At 40.7% G+C, this 15669-nt stretch overlaps 1 protein-coding gene across 8 annotated transcripts in view; it reads left to right on the forward strand.

The window, feature by feature from the left end:
• The window catches only part of MICAL2 (microtubule associated monooxygenase, calponin and LIM domain containing 2), a 156969-nt gene that overhangs the window by 50643 nt on the left and 90657 nt on the right, over positions 1–15669 (forward strand). For all 8 annotated transcript variants that reach the window (XR_006414260.1, XR_006414261.1, XR_006414262.1 and 5 more), the window contains exons 6-14: positions 1258–1413; positions 2658–2758; positions 3959–4216; positions 5530–5645; positions 7026–7152; positions 7976–8066; positions 8167–8314; positions 11223–11422; positions 12342–12454. Coding sequence is in view for 5 of the 8 variants with exons in the window: in XM_044425589.1 (XP_044281524.1) it covers positions 1258–1413; positions 2658–2758; positions 3959–4216; positions 5530–5645; positions 7026–7152; positions 7976–8066; positions 8167–8314; positions 11223–11422; positions 12342–12454 (1310 nt within the window). In the remaining 3 variants the exon portion in view is untranslated. The remainder of the gene's footprint in view (positions 1–1257; positions 1414–2657; positions 2759–3958; positions 4217–5529; positions 5646–7025; positions 7153–7975; positions 8067–8166; positions 8315–11222; positions 11423–12341; positions 12455–15669) is intronic.

Below are 15669 nucleotides of genomic sequence, written 5' to 3' on the forward strand. Positions count from 1 at the left end.
CCAACAGGGACGCACTCCCCCTGTCCTTCTCCCTGCACAGGTCATCGTACAGGGCGACCAAGGCAGATTCAGTACCGTACCCGGGTCTGAAGCCGGACTGAAATGGGTCCAGATAATCAGTTTCATCCAAGAGTGCTTGGAGTTGTCCCGCCACCACTCGCTCTAACACCTTGCCCAGAAACGGGATGTTGGCCACTGGTCTATAGTTAGCGGCCATCCCTGGATCCAGTGACGCCTTCTTCAGGACCGGTCGGACTACCGCCTCCTTTAAAGGGGCAGGCACCCGACCCTCCCTCAGAGAAGCGTTAACCACTTCCAAGATCCAGGTTCCAATCCCGTGCTTGGAATCCTTTATTAACCAAGACGGGCAAGGGTCCAGAAGGCAAGTGGTAGGACGTACTCGTCCAAGCACCTTGTCCACATCATCGGGCCGCAATAACTGAAATTCATCCAATAATTCTGGACCAGACGGCAGCGTTGGTGTCTCCCTTAAAACCTCTGAATCAATAGTGGAATCCAGCTCGTGACGAATCTGAGCGATTTTCTCCCTAAAACTTTGTGTGGTTGTTTCCCTCCATTGTTAGCTATCATGTATATACATGGTTTCAAGGTTGAAATGGGTCTGATTTGCAAATTTTGAAGCAGAGCAGAGAGTGGGATCAGGAAAGATTTGCAAAGCAGGCAGAGCAGGAAAGCAGTTTGGGTCAAATTACTTCCGTTTCAAAGCTGCAGACCTTTGTGTGCTTGCATGGGACTGGAGGAGGGAGATTGCAAATTCGGGGCATTCTTTGGTGACTGTTCTTGATTTTTGGGAGGGCACTGACCAAGGATGAGGGAGGGCGGCGGCACTAGTGAGGTTATAAAGAACAGAAGGGTTTTTCTCCACTTTGGCCAAGTGGGTTTTCTCCACTGACAGCTCACAGAGAAGTTGCCTTACTGGGCTTGAACTTCACAAGACTCTCTGACCAACCCAACAAAGAAAGCCATTGGTTCTCAGAGTGGCTTGTTTGTGGAAAACAACTCACAATAAGTGGTGGTGGTGGCACTCTGGGTCTGAATATCTTGCTAGGCTACTCTGAAACAAGCCGTGGTGACAACCCACTTTGGCCTATGAACCAAGTTATTGTGAAATCTGATAATTTTAAGAGTGTTCGTTTGTTTAGTCTGAGGTTGTTTTGGCTCATTCTGGTTTGGTTTGGTTTGGTTTGGTTTGGTTAGACTGGACTAAAACACAGTTTTGGTTTCTTTTCTTGTAAGGCTTTAGGAGGAAGGAATTTCGTGGGAAGCTAGCTATAGCTATCACTGCCAACTTCATAAACAGAAATACCACCGCAGAAGCTAAGGTGGAAGAGATCAGTGGCGTTGCTTTCATTTTCAATCAAAAATTCTTCCAAGATTTGAAGGAAGAAACAGGTGAGTTATTTGCTCTCTGTTCAAGCATGGCAAAGTAAAATAAGGCGGTGAGCCAAACTCTGCAGGGGCTATTAAATGTCAAATGCCTTTGAATTAAGGCTATTTTATTGTTCTACTACATGCTGGTGGAAGCAGGTGTATTTAACATAGCTGTCGGTACAACACTCGGTTTTCTAAGTTTTTCATCAAAGTTCTACCAATATTTTAAATAGTCTGTATATTGGGGGCGGCGCCATCCTAGGCATATTTACCTAAGCCACACTGAGCTGCAACCAGGTTCAGCTAGGAAACAGACTGCAGAAGGATAATGCTCTTTATCTGCCTTATTTCTTAGGAAAAGCAGTTCTGCTGTACATCTTGAATAATCCCTGGACAACACCTTTCCTAGCAGGATGGGGTTAAAGCTTTTCCCTCTTCCCAGTGATTTGGCACAGGGTACAAGTGTGAGCATGCATTGCACATGCATGTTGGGGGGTGCACACGTATGTGGCTCCCAGCTACCCACCTAAACACCTCTTGTAGCCCTTGGGCTGCAAAAATGGCCACACTTGCGTTAATGCATCCTGTCTTGTTGGCAGTAAGAAAGGATTGAATGTGATCCTAACAAATTTACTATGGCAAAAACTTTCATGAACTAGAACTGGACTGTTGGGCCATCAGAGCTTATCCCATTTTTAAAAAAATGTTAGAGGTGTTCAAGGCTTTGTTATTTGCACTATTATCTGGTATCACTATAAACTCTTATTAAAAGGAGACCTGGCTATATCCTAGGTTTGAACAAATTCAAGCCAAGAGCTTTGTACAAGTGCAAATAGTTGTCTCCTGCTGTGAAAGGTACTATCACACATGACTGGAGAATCAGGTTGAATAGAATTGCTTTGTTTGGAATGGGGAGGAAGGCCACTATGCCCATCTTCATCCACCCTCCAAATCTGCTTCAGAAGGTTGGGTGACCCTCTGTAGCATATTTTGGGGTGTTTGGGGAGCTGAACAGAAGAGTAGAGAAAGGGGAAATCCTTTCTAGTCATGTAGTAATTGGGTTTCTCACATAAGTGTTAATTCACTGAAGTTGTTGAAATGAACATAAAGAACTAAAATTTTGCCGGGCTCCTACAATAAAGGAAAAGACTTGCGTCAAATTTACAGAATGCTAAACAAGTTGGTAAGAGACATTTTTTTGCCATAAAGGTACACCTCTGTTTTTCTCTTTTCTATGTTTTTTTAAAATGCTTTTCCCATTTTAGGTATTGACCTGGAGAATATTGTTTACTATAAAGACAGCACACACTATTTTGTGATGACTGCAAAGAAGCAGAGCCTTCTGGATAAGGGAGTCATTATTAATGTATGTATGTATGTATGCAAAAGTAGGTTAAAGCCTTTATAGAATATATAGATCCTGATTTCTGATCCTGGAGGAGATACTTAAACTATAGTTTCTAGTTTACATGACACAAGAAGTCAGTGTTTTAAGAAATCAGTTTTGCTTCATTGAAGGTAGGCATGCAGGCATGTGACTCATTTCTAGCCCAATAAACTACAAGTAATGGATTCCTATGTCCAGATTGGACCATTGCATAGATATGTATTACAAAGGTTTTGTATTATACTGTACTTACTTGTGCTGGCTAATTATATGCCTTTCATATATTTAAGTTTTATAATAAAAGAGTAGGGAAGCACTTGAAAATCAAATGGTTTGCGATAGAGAAGGTGAAAAGTAAATTCAAATTACGGCAACCCAGATTCAGGGTGAACATCAGGAAAAGCTTCCTCACTGTCAGAGCTATAGGACAGTGGAACCAGCTGGCTAGAGAGGTGGTGGGCTCTCCCACACTAGAGACATTCAAAAAGAAACTGGACAGCCATCTGAGTGGGATGGTGTAAATTGGTGTCCTGCAACAGCAGGGGGTTGGACTCGATAGCCTTTATGGGCCCTTCCAGCTCTAGTATTCTATGATTCTTTGAATTTTGAATGAAAGGTAAAATCAAATGAAACTTTATTAATTACTTTATGATGGTCTCATAACGCTATTCTGTTGTTGTTCTTGTTGTTGAATAGTGTCGACATCTTTACCTGTGGTTATAATGGAATTATGGGCTGTACCTGATGATAGATTTAAAAGAGGGGAAGGCAAAAGGTCCAGGGGCCTTTTCATGGCTCCCCGGATCCCACTGGGGGCCATGTGCACACCCAGTGCCACCAGAATCACCCCTACTCATTAGCCGCCAAAGTCCCACAGCAATTCAGTGGTGTACTTATGGCCATCCAGTGGTTCCAGATGCCGTAAAATAAGACATAAGCGGTGTTGCCCATCCCTGACCAAAAAGAAAGTAACATTTATTCACTTGGTCTTAAGCACTGGCTTTTTCTGAACTTTATTGAGTTGCCCAAAACTTTAAAAATTAAGGCAAGATATAACCTGCATTTTTTCCTAACCGCAAGCTAGTAGTTTTTCAATGCAGAATAAGATGGTCTGCTTTATGTACCAATCATAGAAATACGCAAGGACTTATAATGATATAGTTTTGTTTTTTCATATAGGATTATATTGATACTGAAATGCTGCTTTGTGGAGAAAATGTAGACCAAGAAAACCTACTGTCCTATGCAAGAGAAGCTGCTGACTTTGCAACTGATTACCAACTGCCCGCCTTGGATTTTGCAATCAATCACTATGGGCAACCAGATGTGGCCATGTTTGACTTTACTTCCATGTATGCCTCTGAAAATGCCGCAATAATACGAGAGAGACACAGACATCAACTGCTGGTTGCTCTTGTTGGAGATAGCTTATTAGAGGTAGACTTAAACATATATTTTTCAAAATAACTTTTAATGATTAGGTGACTTATCCAGGAATAAGAAATACTTCAGATGCTTTAGCTATTGCATGTTCAGAGTCACATAGCAATGAGAGCAAAGCATTTGCTTTCTAATCTAAAGGCTGGGAGCTTCAGAAGTATTTTGTGGTTTGAGCTTGGTCTGCTGGCTGCAAATTGTCTCCCTAAGGGAAGGGAAGGGAAGGGTTTCGTTATCATCAGAACTGTCCACTTTCACTGCACTCAAGGGAACAGAATTAGAATGTGTGTTTTACTGTTCAGGCTAGAAGCTTTGGGGGGGAAAACCAAAGGATTTTGGTATATTAGCTTTCATTTATAGGTCCTAGTCTTTAGCTTACATTTGTTCAGAAAATATTATTTATGCTACATTTATTTATTTTTATTTATCTTAATATTCATTATTAAGATATTAAGATATCATTAACTGCCCTACGCTCTGGGCAGTTTACAAAAAATTAAACCAACAGTGTGTAATATTAATATGACATATTAAATAAAACTGATTAGATAACTAGTCTGGCAAGGCCTGTTGGAAGAGATACATTTTTATCTCCCTCTTAAAGGTGAGAATTTGGGAAATCAGGTTGCTTAGGGGCAGCCACTGAAAAGTCCTCTGGGCAGTTGACATTAATCTTACAGAAGCAGACTTCAGAAGATGATCCCCAGAGGACCTTAGCTGGTGAGGCAGAATGTATGGGCAAAGGCGCTCCTGAAGGTATTTTGGACCCAAGCCATGGAGGGCTTTAAAAGTAATTACCAACACCTTGTACTGCAACCGGAAACCAATTGGCAACCAGTGCAAAGACCTCAAAATAAGTGCTATGTGGCCCTCTCCATGATGTTCCAGAGACCCTCCTGGCTGCCATATTTTGTCCTAGTTGCAATTTCTGGAGTAGGCCCAAAAGTAGTCCTGCATGGAGCACATTGCAGAAATTGAGTCTAGAAGTTACTGATGAATTCACTACTGCTGTTAGGTCCTTCTCCTCCAGGAAGGGACGCAGGTGAAGCTGCTACATCTGTAGTGCCTGCCAATGCACTTTACCACTTTCGGTGGGAACTTGCCCAAGGCAACAGACATGATTAGACCATGACTTCAGATGGGTATTTTCCCCAGTCACTGAACAGCTTTTGTGCATTTACTGCATTTACTGCTTTAATGACTTGTGCTGTCTGGAATTGTTAATCTCTAATATACAACTATAATGCCTTTGTGATAATTCGAGAATGGTAATAGTGTCAGATACCATCTAAAATGTGAATGTTATTTCACAGCCATTCTGGCCAATGGGCACTGGTTGCGCCAGAGGGTTCCTGGCTGCTTTTGACACTGCATGGATGGTGAAAAGTTGGGCACAAGGAAAGCCCTTGCTAGATATCCTTGCGGAAAGGTAGGCACAGCTATCCTTTTCAGCTTATATGTGAAAACGAACAAACTGTAGTCTGGGTTGAATCCATATCCACCTACAGTAAATATTCCCCTTGTCCACTATCTTAGCATGATACCCGCAGACAGCGGCTGCATATTTACCTTCTGATCTACTGCAAGTTAGGGTTGTAGTAAATTATGTATTACATTATTTGTGAATGGTTTTGAAGGATGATTACTAAAGGCAGTCTGAAGAGTTATCACATAATTAAAGGGGATGAAGAGCTATGCTACATCCCTGAGATCTTATGACTTCCTCTTGCTGCACATACCAATACCTGAACTGAGAAAATATATGCTATTCATATAACTTCTCCAAGAGCTGGAATCCTCATAAATCCATTTTTGAATGCTTTACAGTATGACTGTTTTCCTACTCAAGTGCAGGAGACACCATACATAAAATACACAAAAATATTACATACACAATTATATCTCCTGCTATTGTTACATATATTTGAAAGCCATTTAACTGTCTGCATTCTAGTTTCTCTTAGGATGAAACTTTCTATGTGCTGTTAATTTATTGCAACAACCAGGACAGTAAAGATTTAATATAGTCAGTATTGTTTGTTGCTGATAACTTTCTTCAATTATCTGTGCTTGAAAGCTTGAGTGCTGATGTTACTTAGTTTGATATTACTGAGTCTTCAAGGGCAACCATTTTTGTACCTTAACAGCCTTGAGTTTAGCCCTAAACTGAAAGGGTTCTTCACTTAGCAAAGATGCAAGATGGAAAAGTCCTGCCCAGTGGCCACTACTCTTTTCCTGCCTCACTGTATCTCAGCATCCCTTTCTGATGCAGTTCCTTCTTTTTCCCTACCCACCTCTGTTTTTCTCAATTACCCTATTTGGTCCCTTTTCTCTCTCTGCCACGTCACCTGCAACCTTTGCCCTTCACAGGGTGGGGGATAGAGCTGTTGAGAAATTATTTGGGAACAATATTTTTGTGGTGGTAATGAAATCAGGAGCCTGGACTTGAAAAAAGGTCAGTTAAGAGCTGAGGAAGCATGTTTGTGGATAACTAAAACATAGTGCAGACATAAATAGAAGTCTGACTGACTAATAATGGTTGGGTGAGTCTGTATCCAGTACTGTTTTGTGGTTAAAGGAGGAGTTGTTTCTTATGTGAAGGAAAAACCAAAGTCAACTGATTTGGGATGATGTCATCCTTTCTTCCTAACTCTTTTCCTGCTTCAGGAAGACGTACTCACGTCTGTGTTCTGTTCCCACCCCAAGCTTAGAGGTTCCAAAGTGCTAAATACAAGCAGGAGCATGTACAGTAAAGAAAATACTCTATGTTTCTTAAAGATTTATACACCCGCTTTTTTATACCTTCCAGAGAAAGCATTTATAGACTCCTACCCCAGACAACACCTGAAAATATCACTAAAAACTTTGACCAATATACCATTGATCCTGCAACACGGTATCCAAATTTGAACTCCAGCTGTGTTAGGCCTCATCAGGTAAGTTGAGCTATCTGGGAAAAAAACAGTAAACTAGTTAGTATAGTGAGGAATGCCATGAAATTGTTGTCCCAGTTCTTAATTCCCAAGGAAAAAAGTATCTGTGCAGGCTAAATCCTTGTGAACTTTGGAGATAGTGGTGCCTCATACTTTGAACTTAATTCATTTCAGGAGGCTGTTTGAACTCTGAATCATTTGCAATCTGAAGCAATGTTCCCCATTAGAAATAAGGGAAAGTGAATTAATCCATCCCCAGACCCTAAACAATACCCATTTTGGCACTGAAAATGATTGAAAAGGCACTGAGAACAGATTAAAAAAGCACTGAAAGTGTATCAAGAAAGCACTGAAGCTTTTTTTTCCCCACTGTGCCCACAGTTCGAATTTAGACGCATCGTTCGACCTTTGGAACAATCTTATCTAGATTTTAGCGTTTGAACTCTGGAATGTTTGAACTTAGGGTCATTTGAGGTTCGAGGCCCCATGGTAGTTACTGCTGTACAGTTAAACTACTTATAGAGTCTTGCCTTATTTTGATGTGAACTTAAATATTTGCAGAATCAGATTTGGATAAACCTGCATGTTACTTGAATAGGACAACATTAACATGGGTTGCTTATTGTGAATTTGAATAATTGGGAGATCAAGAATTCAGGACTGGATAGCAAAGACTGTATCGATTCAACCATTGTGTTGACTGTGGATAAGATGGAGAGAAAAAGGATCACATAAGCCATTCTGGGTTCCTAGCAAGAGTTTAAAAGGTGGGATATAAATGTTTATCTATAAGAGTGATCATTTTATGAGGTACATCTTCCCCTAGGTGAAGCATTTATACATTACAAATGAACTGCAGCCATGCCCCCTGGAAAGAACAAGCTCCATTAGAAGATCAGTTGGTCTTTCAAGACATGGTATGAAATGTGTTACTATGACGTCTACACTTTAAAATGCAAGCGTCTTGACAGAACCAGTGACTATCTCTTTTCTTTTTTAATTGATGTGTTATTTCAGAATCTGACACAAGGCCAAACAAACTTTTAACGTGGTGTCAGAGGCAGACAGAAGGATACCGGAACGTTAACGTCACTGATCTCACAAGTTCATGGAGGAGCGGTCTTGCCTTTTGTGCAATTATACATCGCTTCAGACCTGACCTCATGTAAGTTTTTATGTATGTGTAATGCTTGCTGATTGTAGGTTATGCCAGGTTCCTTGTAAAAGTATAGTCTTGGGTAGGGCCAATCAAAACAATGGAGAGAGTTTGTTTCCCCTTTAAACATCTGTTTTGCAACCATATGCATGTCTTCACTCGGCTCTTTCCTCCTGGATGTCCTTGGCCCAGTACTGAAAATGCATGGGATACAGTTTCAAAGAACAACTTGAGATTTTCACTGCATCGCTTTTGCTTACTTTAGTGGAATCTAAATCTTTTTTTTTAAGGAAGGAACCACTATAATACTTTGAAAATATACATGGAGAGATTATGTTTGTGTAAAAAAAGGCTAGTACAGCTTTATTTCTGTACCAAAAGGATCCATTGCAACATGAAAAAAAATCTGAATACCATTTCTGGAATTGCTGATGACCAACTTGAAACTTTATGTGATTTATTTGTTGTTCCAACCAATATGGACATATCAACTAAAATTACACATGTTCATCAGCTCTTTAAAATGGAGGACCAACTTCATATTACTGGCTGCCATGTTAAGTGTCCAAAGTGTCTTGGAAAGTTGGTTCAGCATCTATTTCCTTTTCTGCCTCACATGAAGAGTAGCAGTATGTATTTCACCTTTTTCCTAACCATGCACTTCTAGAATGAATGTTTATTATTCATCCAAACTGCCTTCCTTTCCTGGAATTCACAGTTTAATTGCCAATACACTTTGTTACCAAATAAAGTTTTGCTAGCCCACATTAATGACTTGCCCAGCTTGAATTGGCCAGGGACTTGGAAGCGTGGTGGTATAATCTTGTTACACATGTATAACTTTGGGTTTGAAGAGTAAGTTTCACTGTATTTCTAGCTGTATATTCATTTCACGGATGCCTTGACTGGAGAAGCACAAAGTTGGGAGCTGTACTGTCAGTGGATGGGGTTCTTGGTAGATAGTTGGGGTCACCATAGATTGTCTGCCTCTTCTCTCCCCCTTGATGCTGCCATGGGTATCCCAGAGGACAACACAGCAGAATTTATTGTGTCTTCCTCACCACTCAGATTATGTTTTTGGCTTGTTGCAGCTGTTTTGCCCTTTACTTTGTTTTTCAGATATCATGAAAGCCAGCATAAATGGCATCTTGGGAGGGCTGGCAGCAGCTGGCAAGCCACTTTTTTTAAAGGAAAATGGTACACACTGTGTGCACAAATATGTTTTAAAAAATTAGCCACACTTGTACAAGTGCTGAGATCTGCAGTTCTGCAAGTGTGGAAATTTGACAGTTTGGCTGGATTAATGTCACCAGATACCAAACCTGGACACTGACACAAGGATGCTCAAATATGCTTTTTGACCTTTGCTTTTTCTTGACAGCTGCCAAAACGCAAGCTTTCAAGGAAAGCCAAAGTACAAGTATTCTTTGCTCAAAAGTGGATGCTGGTGGTTCGATGTTTTCTTCAATCTAGCATTGCTTATGGACCCCGAATTCTCATGTGACATCTGTACCACAGACAACCATTTTTCCACTTTTGGTCAATGGCTGTTCCTTGATGGAAAAGATCTGACCATGCTTTAGTAACATCCACAGATGAAGGCAATGATGTACCTGTACATGAGGCTAAAAAGAGATCTTTGGAAACTTCAGCTGGTTCCAGAATAGATTAGCCAGTTTGTTGGTAGTCTCTTGCTGTAAAAGACATATAGTGATACTGAGTTTTTCTTCATTTCTTCCTAATTTTTTTTGTGGGGGGGGCGGTTATTGTGTCACAGAGAATTGAAATAGCTGGCCTTGACCTCTAGAGTCCAGAAGTGCTATGGGGCACAGAAATTCCCTGTAGATGTGATTAAAACATCCTTTACCTAGGGCACAGTATATGGTGATCCTTTGATCTCCTTTAATAATCATCCACCCAGCTCCCTAACAGATAGTTCACCATGTAGGAAATGGCATGCCGAACCCTTATTTTAGATGATTTGCTTGTGTGGGGGAGTTGGAAAGTGGGGAAGCACTTCCTGCAATTTTCAGGGGTGGGTAGGGAAAATAATTAAAATGTGGGCAAGGAGAATTTCTATTTCGATGTAGTGATGTTGGAGGCATTCTTTAAAAAAAAAGCCATTGTGGCACATGGCAGGTGGGTTGCCAAGTGCTCCTGGGAGCTTTTCCTTCTCTGCTTCTGCTATAAAATTGATACCAGAGCATAGCATATTTCACGTGGCAGGGCCGATTGGGAATGTACAGCCTGCAGGAATGGTGCTCAAAACATTGGGCATTGCACTGTGGCTTTTTATGTTGCCATGTGACAGACGACCGCACCACGGCTAGTGGTGACCATTCACCTAGAAAAGGAGCAAGAATACTTATAGGGATGGCATGAATTCATGTGAGAGGAGATTCTTCAAACATAATGTAGTTTGGTCCATGTTGCTTTGTGATGTATCTTCATGTTCATTTTTTTAACTTAAATAACAGTTGCAAATGTTATAAAGGATTGTTAAGTCACAATTTCAGGGTTGTGGTTACACACACACACACACACACACACACACAGAGGGACTAAAGATGATATGGCAACTTAAATTCAAGGCTAAGGAGCAATTTGCACCCAGAGGCAAAGGGCAGCAGTCAGATGCTCAGTTTTCTTCACTTAGACCAAGTTTACAATTTTAATTGGTTTAGATTTCTCTAACCTGCAATGTATGCCATTTTTTTTGCAATAGATTCAAAACAAGCTGCTTTTGTGTGGTGCGGGTGGTGCATCTTCTCCTTCCTTGCATAGAACCACCACAGAGGTTGTTCCCAAGGGCTGGTTATAAAGAATTTCAGGACAAAAGAAAGTATTAGCGAAGAGGAAGAAGGTGCCAAATAGTAAAGGAAGCGCTTCTCTAATAATGACTTTTTACATCCCCAAGGGACTTTGACTCTCTGAATGAAGAAGATGCAGTCAAAAATAACCAGCTGGCATTTGACATTGCTGAGCGAGAATTTGGAATTCCTCCCATCATCACTGGGAAAGAGATGGCATCTGCTGGAGAGCCTGATAAACTCAGCATGGTCTTGTACCTCTCCAAGTTCTATGAGCTATTTCGGGGAACACCTCTGAGAGCAGTGGGTAAGCCAATCTCGTTTCTCTCACTCTTAGGAGAAGTCAGGCTTTTGTTTGAGAGTCTGCGTGAGTGCCAGCATTCTTGCAGCTTCAGTATGACTACTTTGTAATAGTTAATTATGTTTAGCTGTGTACTGAAGGGATCCGAGGCTTTAAAAGGAAATGGGGAAACGTTTAACGCTCGTTGGCGATGTTTCATGTATTTTTGGGAGGAGACCAAGATGACACAGTCATCACCATTCATCTTTAACTTAGCAGTCACAGTAATGTTCTATCAACAGCTTTTGTACACGTGCTCCTTCCCCGCCCCCGCCCTGCTTTTTTGGTCTCCATATTGAATTCCATCCTATCAGAGTGCATAATCTGCCTGCATTTGAGGGAAAAGGCATGCTGGAACATGTGGTTTTCTTGTTGCACTGGTATTTGTTGGCATCACTCAGAGAACGGCTTGTCCCTGCATATTGCACCTAGCACACCGCCATTGAGAAGAAGGTGACCTTCCACCATGGCTTAAACTATAAAATGAAGGCAAATAGCGGTGAGGGGGCATGCGGGAAAGAATTAAGAGCCTTAAATTAAAATACACTAGATTAAAATCTGAACCAGAAAGAATGTTGGGAAAGGCATATTTTCCTTTTATTGGAGGTAACCATTGCAAACTGCCAATGCTGACTTTTCAGACAAGGAAACGCAATGTTCAGTGGCACTATTAGCCAGGGTGTAATGAGATAATCTGAGATGATCTTGCAGATAACTCGTCACATAGTTATTCATGGTTACCTGTTGTAAGCATCACTGAACATGGTAGTATTTCACATGACTAAGCTTGTTTTAAAAACAAATTACTCAAGAAGAGTACATCTTGAGCCTAATGTGGGTGTTACAGTTGCCAGAGACCTAATTTACTTCTTTTCTTACCGAACAGGTACTGTTGACAAGCAAAATGGAGAAAGAAATGATGTTTATTCGTCAAAATCATCCAACTTTGCCTTTAATAATTACATCAACTTAACCTTTCCGCGAAAGAGAATACCTAAAGTAAAAATCCTTCATCTTTACTAACTCTCTGTTTTAGAAGCTTAAAAAAGGATTTCTGGCATGCATAATTACTAAAAGGATGTCACTGTCAGAAAAACCCATGATGGGGACTAGCAGATTATGAACTGACCAAGAAGCTAACTTCAGTTTATACAGCAGGACTTCCCTTGCTTCCTCCCTGCCCCCACCCCTCCTGCAGTCTGGAGAATCCAATTCAGTGGAGATACAGCCTTTAGTCTGGATGCAAAACTAGGACTTTCACACATAACTTATTCCCCCACCCCAGTTTAGTAATTTTCTGGCCGAATACCAACTGTGTTCCCCAACAGACATACAGATAGAACAGCTTAATTTTTTTGGCTATTGCAACACAGCTGCTTGCAGCTCGATAGGATGTAAGTAACCATTATTAAAGTTTCCTAGAATAAGCCAAGCCATTTACAGGACCAACAGTGCAGCCCTATATATATGTCTACTCAAATGTAAGCCCCACTGCTTTTAATAGGACTTACTCCCAGCTTATTCCAATCCTATCCTATGTGTATAGGATTATAGCTTAAAGTTTCTCCTTTAGCAACCAAATGCTAAATATGGTGAATTTAGTTTTCATTTGTGGTAGAAAAATATTTATTTATTTGTATCAAATCATATAACATTTTTGCTAGGTTTAATTTCCATTTTTACTGCTTGGATTTTATTATTTTCTGTACTTATTACAGAATGTGATTTTTTGTATGCATCCACTTAAACTTAAAATCACAACTGGCATATTTAAAGCATATGTGGTCTGCCTTATTTTAAGGGGCTCCTGGATCAATCATAAAAATATTAGGAGACAGTCACCTGAGAAACCAGAAATTAAAAGAAATAAAATAATCATGTTGCTTTTAAAGTTATATCAGCTGCCTTCCAAAATCCATTATATAAAGCTTTGAGCAAACATTTTCTTAACACAAAGTATAAGATCATTCTTATGTTGCCATTCTATAAATAACATCCTCAAATCATTTGAATGTTCAGCTACCAGCCAGTAACCTCATGCCCTTTTTAGGCAACAGCAGTTCTTCACTCAGTCATGCAAACAAAACAGAGCTAGTGCATTTGCTCAACAGAAGCCCAACACACAAAAATCAAATTTGCTAGAAGGAAAAAAACACCCTTTGACACCCTTCCTATGCAATCTTACAGCAGATTACTTTGCTGAAAACCTGAAGTGGGTGGTATGTTCCAAGGTGCTGCTCGTGACTTTAATGTTCATGGTGAAAACATCACTGTTTGGCTTGTTCACTGCAGTGCACCCAGATTTTTTTATTGGAAAAGCAGTTTGAATTTCCTCCTTGCCCATTTTCTGCCGGCGTTCTTGTCCCCAGCTGGAGCAAGACAGTGCAAATGTAGTATCAAAAAGTTTGTCAATGTCTAATAGAACAAAGGGCCTACAGAAAATAAAGTTAAGCAAAAATCTGCTCAGGAATCATCCAAATCAAAGTTTACAATGGAAGGGTTTTAAGCCGTCCAGAGGTGCTGTGGCACGATTGGGCGGCAGACAAATGTTTTAAATAAATAATAAATAAGTTTACAATCGGTGGTGCCACATATGGAACTCCACTCACAAGGCAGGCTGGCATGTGAAAATGGGGAAAAATGTTTCCCTCTCCTTTGGAACCCCTTGCTCCAGATGATTGGAGGACCCTCCAAAACAGAATGTGAGGTGGCAAGGGGGCGTTGGAGGAAAGTGACTGTTCCCCTCTCACAACAGTTGGTGTTTCCACTCGATATGCTTCCATAAGCAGAAGAACAGCTCTGAACCCAAGGCCACGTGTCTGTCTGCAGCAGTTTTGATCTGGACACATTCTACTCTCCTTCAAAGAAAACAATAACCTTAACTTTTTGAAGGTTTCTACACTCTTCATGCCATTAAATTGGGAAGCTAAACAATGGCATTATTTAACTATGCTGTAGTTGCTCAAAAGAAGTATGCGTATTCTTTATTAGGGTGGGCAATTTGTGGCACTCCATATTATTTGGCTTGCAACTCTCATCAGCACTTATCTTTGGGCCAGGGCTAGGGATGATAGGAATTGTAGATTGTAGAGAACCACGAGTTGCCCATCCCTGTTTTCTGTGGAAAAAATACAGCCTGCAGTATTAGCTTGTAGTTGTGCCAAACTTTGTCAATAATATCACTGATTTTAGTTACCATAAAAAGAAAAAATGTGGGGGCTGACCCAGCAGGTCCGATGTTTCTGATGATTGATGTTTTTAGTTTTTCTTTGTATTAGGGTTATTTAGAATAAAACTTATTAAAAAATAATATCACTGATTCTTAGTTCACCACCTTTTAAAAAAGTAGGTGTTTGGAAACTCCACTTAAAATGCAGCCTTGCATCGGTGGCAGACTTGAGCCCAATTTCGGTATTTTATTTGTGGATTTAATATCCCCATGAGGAGGGAGAGCCCTGTCCATTGTTGTGCTCCACAAGCAGAGGCTGACTTTCTCAAGGGAGAGCCCTCCCGTGTCGGATGTGGCAACCCACAGCAGGGCTAGCGCTTTCCCCATAAAGTTGCAAAGAGAATTCCTGGATAGGGCTTCATTCATGAGCTTCACAGGGGACTGGTGCTAAGGTTTCCACCGGTTCTAATAGCAATTAAGGGTTTAGTGACAAGTGTGTGTTAAGAGTGGTTGAAGTCCTGCATTTTCTTATATGTCAGTAATATTCGGCAGGGAATGGGACTTGCACACGGCAGATGAAAAAGTGGATTGGGGGGTCATCATAATGTAAAATAGTGAAAGGTGACTTTCACTGAGGCAGTCAAAAGGTAATTAAGCAAAGGGTATTGTGGCTGTATGTGACGGAAGCAGAAATCTGTTCACTGCGTACACCTTTGAAAATGGGTGTTCTATTGTCCTGTGAGAAAGAATGTACACAAATGAGCAAAACAACTTGTGCCACCACTCTGTTTAGTCTTGTTAGACAGACTAGTGCTTACACAGGACATGAGGTTATGTTATAAGAGCTGATGCTTAGGAGATGTAATATTAATGTACTGTCATCTGTTTCTTTTGGTCGAAGCCCAAAAATTAGGGCTGGAATAATACTTGTTCCCTCCATTATGATTTATTATAAACAGCAAAAGCCTGGTTTTCTTTGATCTCGATCTCTGTTTTTAATGCTGGCACTGCAGGTTACAAGCTACAACCTGTGGTTGAGCTTGAC

This window comes from Varanus komodoensis, unplaced genomic scaffold, assembly GCF_004798865.1.
Source record: "Varanus komodoensis strain SLA01 unplaced genomic scaffold, ASM479886v1 scaffold16, whole genome shotgun sequence".
In the NCBI taxonomy this organism is placed as follows: domain Eukaryota; kingdom Metazoa; phylum Chordata; class Lepidosauria; order Squamata; family Varanidae; genus Varanus; species Varanus komodoensis.